The following is a 14,474-nucleotide window of genomic DNA, read 5'->3' on the forward strand; positions in this document are numbered from 1 at the left end:
TCGGTAGAGTACAAGCTTTCTGACGTAACTTTGGATTAAATAGTGGAAATATGTGTTGTGATCCACACTTTAACATAACCTAAATAACGTCTTGAGTCAATTGATCGGATAAGTTATAACTTGGATTTATTATTCGTACTTTACCTACCTTTCAGTAACGACTGGATATTAAGAAACTCCCATACTAGCAACAGTCACTGAAATTGTGTGATATACATTACGTATTGGCTTTGTAAAATAGCATCACAATATAAATGTTTTGAGACTTTGAATTGAATGTGATGTTTTCCTGTCATCTCTCAAATAAGTTTTAAAATAGTTATTTCAACTGGTTTATCCTGTCATATGTTTGAATCAACTTACGAAACATTCTCTTTACATACGAATTACATATGTACGAGTTACTTATATAATAGAGTATGGAACTTTTTTTGTTGGTATTTTGAGGTATCAGGGGACAGTTTAGCACTATAGGTCCGGTCAACTTTTTCAAAAAATGGAAATACCCCATATTTGAAGTGATATTACATGTGTAAAAATGTATACAATAATTTTAGGGTGCATGTCAAATGTAGCAGGAGTGCTTAGTAAAAATGTAGTAAAAACGCAAGCCGTTTGACTTCCCACTCAAACTCGTAGAACACTGCATTGACAAACGTGTAGGTGACCTAGACTAATTAAAAATGTTGATATACAACATGTAGGTGTCACCATGATTCCTAGCATATAGATAGGTGCAAATACGAAACTAAGACACGTGGTCAGTTGCTGAAGAAATTCCGGTGAAAACATGCAGGGTCTAGCAAAAGATCTGTAGCTGTGAAGGAAGGTGGATGGCCCCTAATCTCAGCGAGATTCGTCGAGGCTGGATATTTGGACTGACGCCTCTTCCGAATCTCAGACCAGTGTCACATAAAGTGATTCGGGAAATCTTGCCTGAACTTCGGCCGCTTGTTGCGATTAAAATGGGTTAAATTGAATTTCTTGTCCGCTTCAACTTTTCGCCTTAGACATCCTATTAACTCCCCATCACAATGAAACATGCATTTCTTACCTTTACAAGGTGTAAATCCCACAGAATTTCAAGTTGGCTATTTTCGAAGCCATTGCAAACGGCCACCATTTCATATTTTACCTTCTCAACACTGAAGAGTTCCGATAGTTTAGGACGCCTTCAAATAGATTGATTAAATGTTACACAGTTTTCTTTTTATTGCTTTTAATTTTTATGCTTAAATGCTTTGTACAAAGTAATTGTCAACCAGTAAGTTCTGTATTTTCAATCATAGTACAAATTGTCATGAAGTAGTATATCGGAACTCTTCTGTTAAAGTTAAAGATGCTAAAAAACATGATGCTAGTTATAGAATAGAGCAGTTGAGTTCAGCTTATAGAGTACTGTGTCACAGTGAATTTATACATCCCAAATCTAAATAGAAACAAAAGCTAGTTTCCTTGAACATACTCCAAGACCAAATACAGATGCAATGAATTTACCATCATCTTCAGCCAAAACTCCCTCTTCGTCAACGACCCGTTCTTCGAGAAAGTCATTTTCTCCTGTTGATTGGGAGTTATGTGCGATTTGTCAAAAGCAGAATCGACAAAAGCTTTTCAGCATTACAACCTTTTCTGTCAGTGGCATGGTCTTACAGAATGAAAAATATGACAACATAAGGTGTATTAGATTAGGAAAGGTAGGCGATTTGATTGTTGCACAGGGTAAATACCATTTAAAGTGTATGAATGCATTTGCACAAAACTCTACTCTGTTCCATTGAGAATTTTATATACGTTATTTCGAAAAGCTACACCTAGTCTATACTTGGATTTTTCAACACCTGAATATAGACTAAACTCTATGATTATGGATAGGTTGTGCGAATAATAACACGTCGGATGTTAAGTTTAATGGCAATGAAAATATTGAATGAATTTGTGATTCGTGTATCAACGATATAGCTGAAAACTTCTACAACATCGAAAAAATAGAAGAAAATGATATTAATCACCCTAAAGGTACAAAAATTTTCTCATGTGAATCTATGTGGTTTAATGAATAAACTGGACCAAATCAGAATTTTACTGAAAGATGGGATTTACGATATTCCTGCAATCTCTGAAAGTAAACTAGATTAAAATATCACGGATTCTGAAATACAGGTAAACGGGTCCCACATTGTACCACATTGTACGCAGAGATCGCATTAGACAAGGTGGAGGTGTCCTAATGTACATAAAAGATAAATGGACAATCAAAAAGTGTGCATTGTTTGAAATGCTTACTGTGGATATTAAATTAATTAACTCTCCGACAATAAATATTGGGGTTGTGTATCGACCACCGGATTCAAACACCAAATGGCTAGAAAATTTTGAGGAGTATAACTGAAAACATTAAATTTCGAACGATCCATGGAAACCTTTGGCTCAGAGCAAACTATTACGAAACCCACCCGAGTAACAAAAGATTCAAGCACGCTCATCGATCACATCTATGTAAACGTGCGTGAAGTTTACAGCTCGTCTGGCGTAGTGCCAATAGGTCTGAGTGATCATCACCTGGTGTATGTCGTCCGAAAGAAAAGTAAGCGTGACACACAAACTGATCATATATATGTGAAATACAGAGATCAAAAGAAATTTGACGAAAATGATTTTCTCAGGGATCTGCAGGGTGTTGAATGGAATAACATTAAATCTTTTAACAACGTAAATCAAATGTGGTCCAATATGATAGATCTCTACACTTTCCCAAACATATGCCAGTCAAAGAGAGCCGTATCCGGGCCGATTCCAAACAATGGATTAACGACTACGTTCTATCTGATATTCGTCAAAGGGATTATCTCCATCGGAAGGCTCTAAGATCCCGCCACGAATCGGACTTGGCCTTATATCGATCAGCAAGGAACCGCGTTGTAAAAATAATCGGTGATAATAAAAGGGAATTTGTTGATAATGTGATAAATCAATGCAGTGACAAACCTGAGGATATGTGGAAAATATTAAAGCAATTTCTACCATTTAAATCTGCAGGCGCATCAACATACTACCTAGAAATTGATGGCGAAGTAATTTTAGACTCCTATAAAATTTCAAATGCATTCAATGATTTCTTTTGTGGCATAGGTCAAATATTTGCGACAAATTTTGATGATTCGCTCCCGAAAATGAAACAACTAATGCCAAAGGCTCATTTACAATTCCAAATGTATCTATAGAATTTTTGAATAAAGAAATTAAAAGCATGTCAAGTTCAAAAGCTACAGGTATGGATGAAATTTCTGTAAAATTACTGAAAGTAAGTAATGATGTTGTAGCTGACACATTGTGTTTCATCATGAATTTCTCTATACAGGGGGTGACGTTGTAAATGAATGGAAAAAGCTAGAGTTACCCCACTTTTCAAATCTGGGGATACTTTCCATGTTAATAATTATAGACCGGTATATGTTTTATCTATCATAAGTAAATTTATGGAAAAACATGTTTTAACATTTTTTACGAGTATTTGAATGCTAATAATCTTTTAACAGAGCATCAATCAGGTTTCAGACCAAAACGTTCTTGCGAAACTGCTTTACATAATATCATTGACAAATGGCTTGAGAACATTGATAAAGGGAAACTTACAGGTGTACTTTTTATTGATTTAAGCAAAGCATTTGACACATGTACAGTTAATCATGATGTATTGGTGCACAAACTTTTATCTTATGGTATTTGTGAAAAAACTTTTAAATGGTTTCATTCTTATCTATATGAAAGATCGCAATGTGTAAAATGGAAAGGGATCATATCAAAGGAAAAAAGATGTTACCATCGGAGTCCCTCAGGGTTCTATATTGGGTCCTCTGTTTTTTATTCTGTTTGTAAATGACTATCCAACATGTCTCAAGCACTCTACAGTCAATATATATGCAGATGATACCAAGAAGTTTCTGATAAAGCTTTAGATGTGATAGAAAAAAAGTTAAAGGATGATCTTATAAATTCTATGGAATGGATGCATAAGAACAAATTGACAATAAATTTAAAGAAAACACAATGTATTTTAATAGGAACGTCACGGAAATTATCGAAATGTAGAACCTTTGTATTAATGTTGGTGGAATTTTTATAGAAAATGTCAAATGTGCCAAACTTTTAGGTGTTTACATCGATGAATGCTTTACGTGGTCATATCACACAGATGTCTTATGTATAAAAAAAAAAAAACTTAGTCAGAAACTAGGTGTTTTAAGGAAATTGGGTACTTTTATGTTAAAGGAGGCACTACTCAATATTTACAATACTATTATTTTTCCTCATTTAATTATTGTTGTACAGTATGACAGGATACAAAGAACAAGACAAATATTGATAGACTTTTTAAATTACAAAAAAGGGCAGCAAGGATCATTTTACATATCAAAGTACCTCATTCTTGTATGCCATCAAATTTGAGATGGATGCGTTTGATTGACTATTTCATTTATCGAAAAATCATTCTTATGTTTAAAGTTTTACATCATATGACTCCAGAGTATTTGAATTTTTTTTAAATTTGTGAATGAGGTAAACACAAGAAATACAAGACAGAGCTCTACTAATTTTATTTATGTTACAAGAGCCAAAACAATATTTTTGAAGATCTTTTATCATTTCAGCAGCAATTTTATGGAACTCATTACCAGATTTTATAAGAAAATCCACAACTACCACCTCTTTTAAATCCGCCTATCTAAAACATTATTTTGATCCTCAATGATACTCGTGTGTTTATTGTCTCTTTTCATTTAGTTCTTATCTGTATGTATTTAAATTGTGATATTTCCATGTTTTGTGATATATGTTCTTGATATGTATATATGTTATAGACAGGACCACAATGTAAACTAGTTTATATAACTAATTGTGAAATCCGGTATAAATAAAGGATATTATTATTATAGAGGGAAAAAATCATTAAAAATCAGTTTACAGAATTGATGCCGAATAACGTTGTCGGAAACGTTCTAAGTTACCCATCTCGTCTGCCGACGTCAGAAAAACATGCTACGAGGCATTTTTGAAAAAAAATTACCTGCAAACAAGCCTACCCTCAAATCCACGAGTTTTTCACATGTGAGTGCACCTCAGGAAGTAGCCACAGCTACCAACATCAAATAGTCCCTTTGTATACACTTGGTTATTTTTACAAATTACACAAAATTTCCTAATCAGGGGTACAAAAATTAAGAGAAAAAAAGAAGAGGAAATGAGAAAAATCGCACAAGGAAAAAATATTTCTTTAAATATTTGGAACTACAATTGACTAAGTTCATTTTGATTGGACAATTACCGGTGTGATACCTTAAGGGCGTATGCAGTTAAACGAAATGATGGAGACTCGAGAGTGCACCCGATCAAAGACTGGGACTTCTGAGAAACTTATTCCCACGTGTGATAAAAACACAGAGAACATATTGATATTTTCTGTGAAGACTGATAAATTCGGTCGAACTGACTGTGCCATAATGGACCACAGAGATCTCAACTGAGTCACAGAGGTCAAGGAGGCCAGTCAAAGGAGGAGACAACTCTTCCAGTTTATACAGACAATCAAGGAAGAGAAAGTACTGGAAATTGACAGAAAGATTCAAAAGACATCAATGAAGATTGAAGAAATTGAAAATCGAAATGATTGGGAAATACAAAAACTCTGGAATCATTTTGATGAAATCCTAGTGAGACTTATGGGAATCAAAACACGTCACACAAAACAAAACTCCGAGAGACAATCTCATTGAAAGATGTGAACAGGTGAATTGTTTGAAAACTCAGTACGAAGGAGACAAACAAAATCTTGTTAAAACAGTAAAAATAATGGAGGAGAACAATAGCTCTATGTCTGATTATATTTTGATTGATAATCACAGAGAAATATCAAAACTGGTGGTGGTAATAAGATATGTGAATTTTCATTGAGATATACAAGGAAAAAATTTATTGATGATGAACTGGATTCCCTGATGGGACAAATGTTTGATCTTGGGGAAATTTATGCTACTGAAACAAACTCAGTTCTATACAATGATGGGCCCGTAAATAATTTGGAAGCGTTGAGTGAGAACGAATGGTATGTTAGATTCTTGAAACCGGAATACATTGAACATATCCACAAAGAAGGTAATAAGAAACAGAAATAAAATGTTACTGCAAATGACATATGTGTGACAGATACCGGTGATGCTTATTTCACTGACAGAACCATCGCCCGTCTGTCTCCGTCGGGATCTGTCTCTACAGTAGTCAGACCACGCCCATTGTCACCGATAGGAATCTGTCAGTCACTGAACGGTGGTGTTTTGGTCACTTAGAGAGTTACTGAATCAGAAACCTTTGTATTAGAATCTCACAGCAGACTTCTTGTGAGACAGATGACGTTGACCGGTGACGTCATTCGTGAGTACGAGTACCAAGAGGACGGTCAGACCAGACTGTTTACTTCAACTGCCAAAGTCAAACAGAACGGTAACTCTGACATCTGTGTTGTAAATTGGACATCTGATAAAACCGGTAACGTGGTGATTCTGTCATCCTTTGGTCTTCTGAGGTCTCTCTATGAAATCTTTATCTCTATCTCTATGTCACAGACAAAACCTGAATAAGGACTTTTATCCGTGTGACGTGGTGTGTGGATCCCGCTGTAACATCCTTGTTACTGATTTCCTCAATCAGCGGATCCATCTGCTGAGTCCGGACGGGGAGCTCAGACACTTAATCCACAAAATTTGTATTAAACTCTCACAGCAGACTTCTTGTGAGACACATAGCGTTGATTGGTGACATTATTTGTGAGTACCAGTAGCAGGAGGACGGTCAGACCAGACTGTTTACTGTACCAGTCAGAGTCAAACAGAACGTTAACTCTCACATCTGTGTTATAAATTACACATCTGATAAAACCGGTAGCGTGGTGATTCTGTCATCCTCTGGTCGTCTGAGGTATGTCTATTACGGACAGAACCTGAATAAGGATTTTTGTCCTGCTGACGTGGTGTGTGACTCCCGCTGTAACATTCTTGTTGCTGACTATTGCAATCACCTGGTTTATTTGCTGAGTCCTGTTGAAGAGTTCTTGAATTTTTTACTGACTTGGAATGAAGTACACAGTCCAACCGCGTTGTTTCTGTATGGGTGTACCCTGTGGGTGGGAGATGTGAAAGGCGCTGTAAAATTGTTTCTGTTCATTGATTGATTGTATCTTGCTTAATGTCTCGCTCGAGAATTTTTCACTGATATGGAGACGTCACCAAGACCGGTGAAGGGCTTCAAATTTAGGCCTATGCTCGGCGCTTATGGCCATTGAGTAGTGAGGTTTCTTTAGCGTGCCACACCTACTGTGACACGGGTCATCCGTTTTTAAGGTCATCTCCGAGGACCCGTGACATTCACACCTGATGCAGAGCGTTTAGCGATGGAGCTGTCACTACCTGTTTTAACGACTTAGGTCTGTCGCGACCGGGATTCGAACCCCGGCCTTCCGCATGCGGGGCGAATGCTCTAACCTCTCGGCCACCGCGGCGGTATATTAACCGCGGCCGGTATACTTCTACAAGATAAAAACTTTCTTACGTCATTTTGGATTAGACACCGCACATATTTGTTGTAATCGATTGAATATTGAATAAATTATTGAGTATTGTTTAAACGTCCCTCCTGAGAAAATTTCACTCATATGGAAACATAGCCATTGCCAGTGAAGGGCTGCAAAATTTAGGCGTATGTTCGGCGCTTATGGCAATTGAGCAGGGAGGGATCTTTATCGTGCCACGCCTGTTGCGACTCGGGACCTTGGTGTTTGCGGTCTCATCCGAAGGATCGCCACATTTTGTCGCCTCTTACGACAAGCAAGTGGATATCGAGGACCTATTCTAATCCGAGTCCTTTTGGGATGTGTTGCAATCCATACTTTAACAAAACAAATGAATATTGTCCTGGGTTACTTTATTAGAGAAATAACTTTTCAAATCAAATTGGTGATCTTCCCCCTTTTCGGTAATGACTGGTTTGAACTATGGATTACTCCGTGTACCTCATGAAGATATATGGATCAAGGCTCGTATAACCGGTCGACAGAGGATGCTTATTCCTAAACACATGATGACACCACTAGAATGTCCAGAAGTCCATGTTTGTATTCTTTATATCTTCACCTTTTCATATAGTGACTTATTTTCTTTATGTCATTTGCACATATACTACTCGCTGCTTTTCACAACCAGAACTCAAACTGACTGCCTGTCCAAAAGGTTGGTTCTTGTTCTGTTTTACTACCCTTCAAGAATGTTGTACTCATAACGATCTTTATCAAAACGACCTTTAAATTGATTTTCAAAAGGATTCACATTCTTTTGGTATTTATTTTTCGCAATCTAGAAGACAAATCTGTTATCTTATCTATAACCTTGCAATGTGGCAATAATGTTTTCAAAACGTTGTCAGGGGTGATTTCATTTAAACAAAATGGCAGAGAGCGTACCCGAACAAAGACTGGGGACTCCTCAGAAACACCTCCCGACGTGTGACAAACATAGTGAACTTATTGATATTTTCTGTGAGGACTGTGATGAATTCATTTGTACTGACTGTGCCAAAACGGACCACAAAGATCACAACTGGGTCACAATAGTCAAGGCGGCCAGTCAAAGGAGGAGACAACTCTTCCGGTTTATACAGAATATCAAGGAAGAAAAAGTACCAGAAATGGACAGAAAAATAGAACATACATCGATCATGATGAGCGAAATTGAAAAGCAAGGCGAAAGCGAAATGCAAAAGATACGGAAGCACTTTGAGGAAATCATAGCGAGACTTAAAGAAAAAAAGACAGGTCATCAAAAAACTCTTGAAGACAATCTCATTGAAAGATATGAGCAGGTGAATTGTTCGAAAACAAAGTACGAAGGACAGAAAAAAAAGCTTGTTGAGATGGTGAAATTGATGGAGGAGAATAATAGCACCATGTCTGATTACAAATTGATTAATCATCACAGAGAAATGTCACAACATGTGTCTGCTGTGGATGTTGACACGAAGATCTGTGATTTTTCATTGAGATACATATTTCGAAAACCCAATGATGACGAATTGGATTCTCTGATGGGACAAATGTTTGATTTAAAGAACATTAGAGCTACTGAAACAAACTCATTTCAATACAGTGATTCACGTATTAGCATACTGAATGCCTTTAGTGAGAATGATACTTATATCAAATATTTTGAGTCGGAATGCATTGAACATATCAACAAACAAGGTGATAAGAAACATAAATACAATGTTACTGCGAGTGACATCTGTGTGACAGATACCGGTGATGCTTATTTCACTGACTATAAGGACAATACCATCAGCCGTCTGTCTCCGTCCGGATCTGTCTCTACAGTAGTCAGTACACTTTCACTGTTACCGATAGCAATCTGTCAGTCAATCAACGGTGGTCTTCTGGTCACTTTGAAAGACAGTAATACAAACTCATTTGAATTAAAATCTGACAGCAAACGTCTGTTGCGTCACATAACGATGACTGGTGACGACATTCGTGAGTATGAGTTCCAGGAGGACGGGAAGACCAGACTGTTTACTGTACCTATCAAAGTCAAACAGAACGGTAACTCTGACATCTGTGTTGCTAATTACACATCTGATGTTACGGGTAACGTGGTGATTCTGTCATCCTCTGGTCGTCTGAGATCTGTCTATCACGGACAGAACCTGAATAAAGACTTTTGTCCGTGTGACGTGGTGTGTGACTCTCGATGCAACATCCTTATTACTGACGTCTACAATCATCGGATCCATCTTCTGGCTCCTGGCGGGGAGTTCCTGAAATTTTTACTGACTGAGAATGAAGTAGACAATCCATTCAAATTATCTCTGTTTGGATCTACCCTGTGGGTGGGGAATTTTAAAGGCACTGTAAAACTGTTTCAGTTTCAATATTGATCGGTAGAGTACAAGCTTTCTGACGTAACTTTGGATTAAATAGTGGAAATATGTGTTGTGATCCACACTTTAACATAACCTAAATAACGTCTTGAGTCAATTGATCGGATAAGTTATAACTTGGATTTATTATTTGTACTTTACCTACCTTTCAGTAACGACTGGATATTAAGAAACTCCCATACTAGCAACAGTCACTGAAATTGTGTGATATACATTACGTATTGGCTTTGTAAAATAGCATCACAATATAATGTTTTGAGACTTTGAATTGAATGTGATGTTTTCCTGTCATCTCTCAAATAAGTTTTAAAATAGTTATTTCAACTGGTTTATCCTGTCATATGTTTGAATCAACTTACGAAACATTCTCTTTACATACGAATTACATATGTACGAGTTAATTATATAATAGAGTATGGAACTTTTTTTGTTGGTATTTTGAGGTAGCAGGGGACAGTTTAGCACTATAGGCCCGGTCAACTTTTTCAAAAAATGGAAATACCCCATATTTGAAGTGATATTACATGTGTAAAAATGTATACAATAATTTTAGGGTGCATGTCAAATGTAGCAGGAGTGCTTAGTAAAAATGTAGCCTAGGTCACGCAAGCCGTTTGACTTCCCACTCAAACTCGTAGAACACTGCATTGACAAACGTGTAGGTGACCTAGACTAAGTAAAAATGTTGATATACAACATGTAGGTGTCACCATGATTCTTAGCATATAGATAGGTGCAAATACGAAACTAAGACACGTGGTCAGTTGCTGAAGAAATTCAGGTGAAAACATGCAGGGTCTCATTCTATAATTAGAGGTCGCGTCATCAAGCTAACACGTGATGTGGGTAGCACGTGACCTGTGTGTACACAATGTGCAGGGTCTAGCAAAAGATCTGTAGCTGTGAGGGAAGGTGGATGGCCCCATATGAGAGGTAGATTTTTGAGAAGGGCAGATAGGGTTCTTGATTGTGCACAGTGTCTAAATCCCCATGTTTGGTACTTCCGTGATTAGAGATCGATTTGAATGAGATGACTCTGGACAGAAAAAAATTATTAAAAATATACAACGGATAGACAGCTGTTATTAGAGGATTTTAATTATTAAAGAAGAATTACTGGGAGTGAATGGGGCCCAGAAACTGGCTGGTAAGCAGTGTAAATAACTTTTAATCGACAAATATCTGTCATGGGGTACGGAAAGGGGTAGATTGAGTTGCAAGCCTTGTTATATATTATGAATCAGTGGGATAAGACATTTTTTAAAACGTGGATAAATTAGTGTTTTGTGATAATGACACGTGTATTTAAGCTTCCTGGAACATGAAAAAATGCATAAAGAGACACCATATAGATCAGAGAGAAATATTTATGCGTGGTTCGAAGTTCCTCCATTGTTTACATATAGGTTATAGTGCAATATCCTTGACCCAGGCGCCTATGAAAAGACTCTGGGGGATTTGAACTCGATATCTTCAGTTTACCAGCCCAATCTTTAACCATTGAACTACGATGGTAGACAAACAAATCGATCGATACAAATAATTTCACAAAAGATTTAAATCGCCATCTTGTGACGTGGTGTCAAATCGATCGATACAAATAATTTCACAAAAGATTTAAATCGTCATCTTGTGACGTGGTGTCATACAGATATAAGCTTTAGTGTAGTGAGCTACCTTAAAATCTGATCCTGATTTTCAAAAAGAAGGCTAGGAATACTTTTAACGGCAAATAATTATTATTTGGTCCAGCATAGTTTTTCAACATAATTAGGGACTGGTACGCTGAATCCGACAAAATATGCTGGCCATCTTGAAAATGGCGTTAATCAGGTCATCTCCGAGGACCCGTTACATTCACACCTGATGCCGAGCGCTTAGTGATGGAACTGTCACTACCTGTTTTAACGACTTAGGTCTGTCGCGGCCGGGATTCAAACCCCGGCCTTCTGCATGCGAGGCGAACGCTCTAACCTCTCGGCCACCGCGGCGGTATATTAAAAACTTTCCTACGTCATTTTGGATTAGACACCGCACATATTTATTGTAATCGATTAAATATTGAATAAATTATTGAGTGTTGTTTAAACGTCCCTCCCGAGAAAATTTCACTCATATGGAAACATAGCCATTGCCAGTGAAGGGTTGCAAAAATTAGGCCTATGCTCGGCGCTTATGGCCATTGAGTAGGGAGGGATCTTTATCGTGCCACGCCTGCTGCAATACGGGACCTCGGTTTTCACGGTCTCATCCGAAAGACCGCCCCATTCAGTCGCCTCTTACGACAAGCAAGGGGTACTGAGGACCTATTCTAACCCGGATCCCCACGGGATGTTTGCGTTATGAAATGAATAAAGTGATTATTTATCTAAACAATGAAATGCTTTCTTTTGTTGTTTATATAGGAATTAGGTTTACATCTACGGTATTGCAGAAACAATACACAACGCGTAAGCGGGTGACGTAAAAAAAATTCTGCAATAGCTGCAACTTTAACATAGAAAGTTATGTCTGTATGGATAATTATTCAAAGCAGGATAAGTAGATTTAAGCATTGTATTATCGATATGTATGGCATTGTATATCACAGTAGGTGTGGCACGATAAAGATCAATCCCTGCTCAAAGGCCGTGAGTGCCGAACATAGATATAAATTTTGCACCCCTTCACCCGCAATGGTGACTTCTCCAGATGAAGAAAATGTTCTCCAGAGGGATGATAAACACGATACAACACACCAACCAACCGTTTAATAGAAACAACGCAAACAACAAATTCGTGTTCAAGTTAACCAAATTTGTGAAACATGACTTGTCATGTAATACGTCATGAATAAAATTTATACGTTGATGATCGATTAATTGTTTAACCAGTGTTTAAGATAGTTCATTGATGAGAGTTCAATATATATGACTGAATCATTAGCACGTAAACGAAAACATCAATACAACACTGATTTGTATATGGTATGTCAGGACAAAATTCCAGGTGCTTTAGAGTTGAAAGGCAGACAGTCGATACAAACATTAATGGAGACGACATTTCCGTGTAGAAAAGTTAAAGATGCTAAAAATCATGATGCTATTTATAGAATAGAGCAGTTGAGTTCAGCTTATAGAGTACTGTGTCACATTGAATTTATACATCCCAAATCTAAATAGAAACAAAAGCTAGTTTCCTTGAACATACTCCAAGACCAAATACAGATGCGATGAATTTACCATCATCTTCAGCCAAAACTCCCTCTTCGTCAACGACCCGTTCTTCGAGAAAGTCATTTTCTCCTGCTGATTGGGAGTTATGTGCGATTTGTCAAAAGCAGAATCGACAAAAGCTTTTCAGCATTACAACCTTTTCTGTCAGTGGCATGGTCTTACAGAATGAAAAATATGACAACATAAGGCGTATTAGATTAGGAAAGGTAAGCGATTTGATTGCTGCACAGGGTAAGTACCATTTAAAGTGTATGAATGCATTTGCACAAAACTCTACTCTGTTCCATTGAGAATTTTATATACGTTATTTCGAAAAGCTACAGCTAGTTTATACTTGGATTTTTCAACATCTGAATATAGACTGAACTCTATAATTTTGAATGTTGCCTATCACAGGCTCTTTAAACCACCACGGGTCATGGTTGATATTCCTTTCAAATCGTGCTGCATGTTCTTTAACACCATAAACAACGTCACACTCGAGGAGTCGTCACTGTGGAAAAAGAGGGCTCGTCTCCGAAGTTGAGCAAACGCAATATCACCGAATATGAGATCGGTTTTCTCGTAAAATACACCGTATTTCTGCAAAAATCATATTGCATAGAGTATCGTGGATATATCTTGATTAATCAAATTTGTCACCGAAATTCACAAACCCGTACTTACCTCAAACACTTTGTTCGCGTTTCACAAGTAGGTCTACAACCTTGAAATTTATTATTTGAACTCATCTTTCTCGGTCATTTCATCTCTTTGCCTACCTGAAGGTAGATATGCTTCTACGTCAGAAGAAACAATCTCTTGCTGTGGCCTTCAATTCGACATTTACATATATCGACGATGCATTATCTATTAACAATAATTTTTATTCATATGTCGATTCAATATATCCCAATGAACTCGAAATAAAAGATACCACAGAGTCGTCCACTTCTGCTTCATACTTAGATACTTTATTGAAAGTAGATATTAACGGGAAACTAAAAACTCAACTTTATGACAAACGGTATGATTTCAACTTCTCCATCGTAAACTTCCCATATTTATGTAGCAATATTCCATGATCACCTGCATATGGTGTTTATATCTCTCAACTGATTCGATACGCAAGAGCTTGTTCTGCGAATGGTTAGTTTTTAAATCGAAGCAGGCTACTAATAAACAAGTTGATGGTGCAGGGGTTCCAACAGTCTCGTTTAAAATCAGCATTTCACAAATTCTATGGTCGTTATTACGATCTAGTTCGTCAATACAACCTATCATTGGGTCAAATGCTGTTTG

The 14,474-nt window shown here is 37.2% G+C and overlaps 1 protein-coding gene across 1 annotated transcript; it reads left to right on the forward strand.

The window, feature by feature from the left end:
• The first annotated feature begins 8,493 nt into the window (after positions 1-8,493).
• Positions 8,494-9,975, forward strand: LOC130048496 (tripartite motif-containing protein 72-like). Its single transcript, XM_056145342.1, has one exon. The coding sequence runs from the start codon at positions 8,494-8,496 to the stop codon at positions 9,973-9,975; it is 1,482 nt and encodes a 493-aa protein (XP_056001317.1).
• Positions 9,976-14,474: the final 4,499 nt, after the last annotated feature.

Source organism: Ostrea edulis, chromosome 1 (assembly GCF_947568905.1).
Source record: "Ostrea edulis chromosome 1, xbOstEdul1.1, whole genome shotgun sequence".
Lineage (NCBI taxonomy): Eukaryota > Metazoa > Mollusca > Bivalvia > Ostreida > Ostreidae > Ostrea > Ostrea edulis.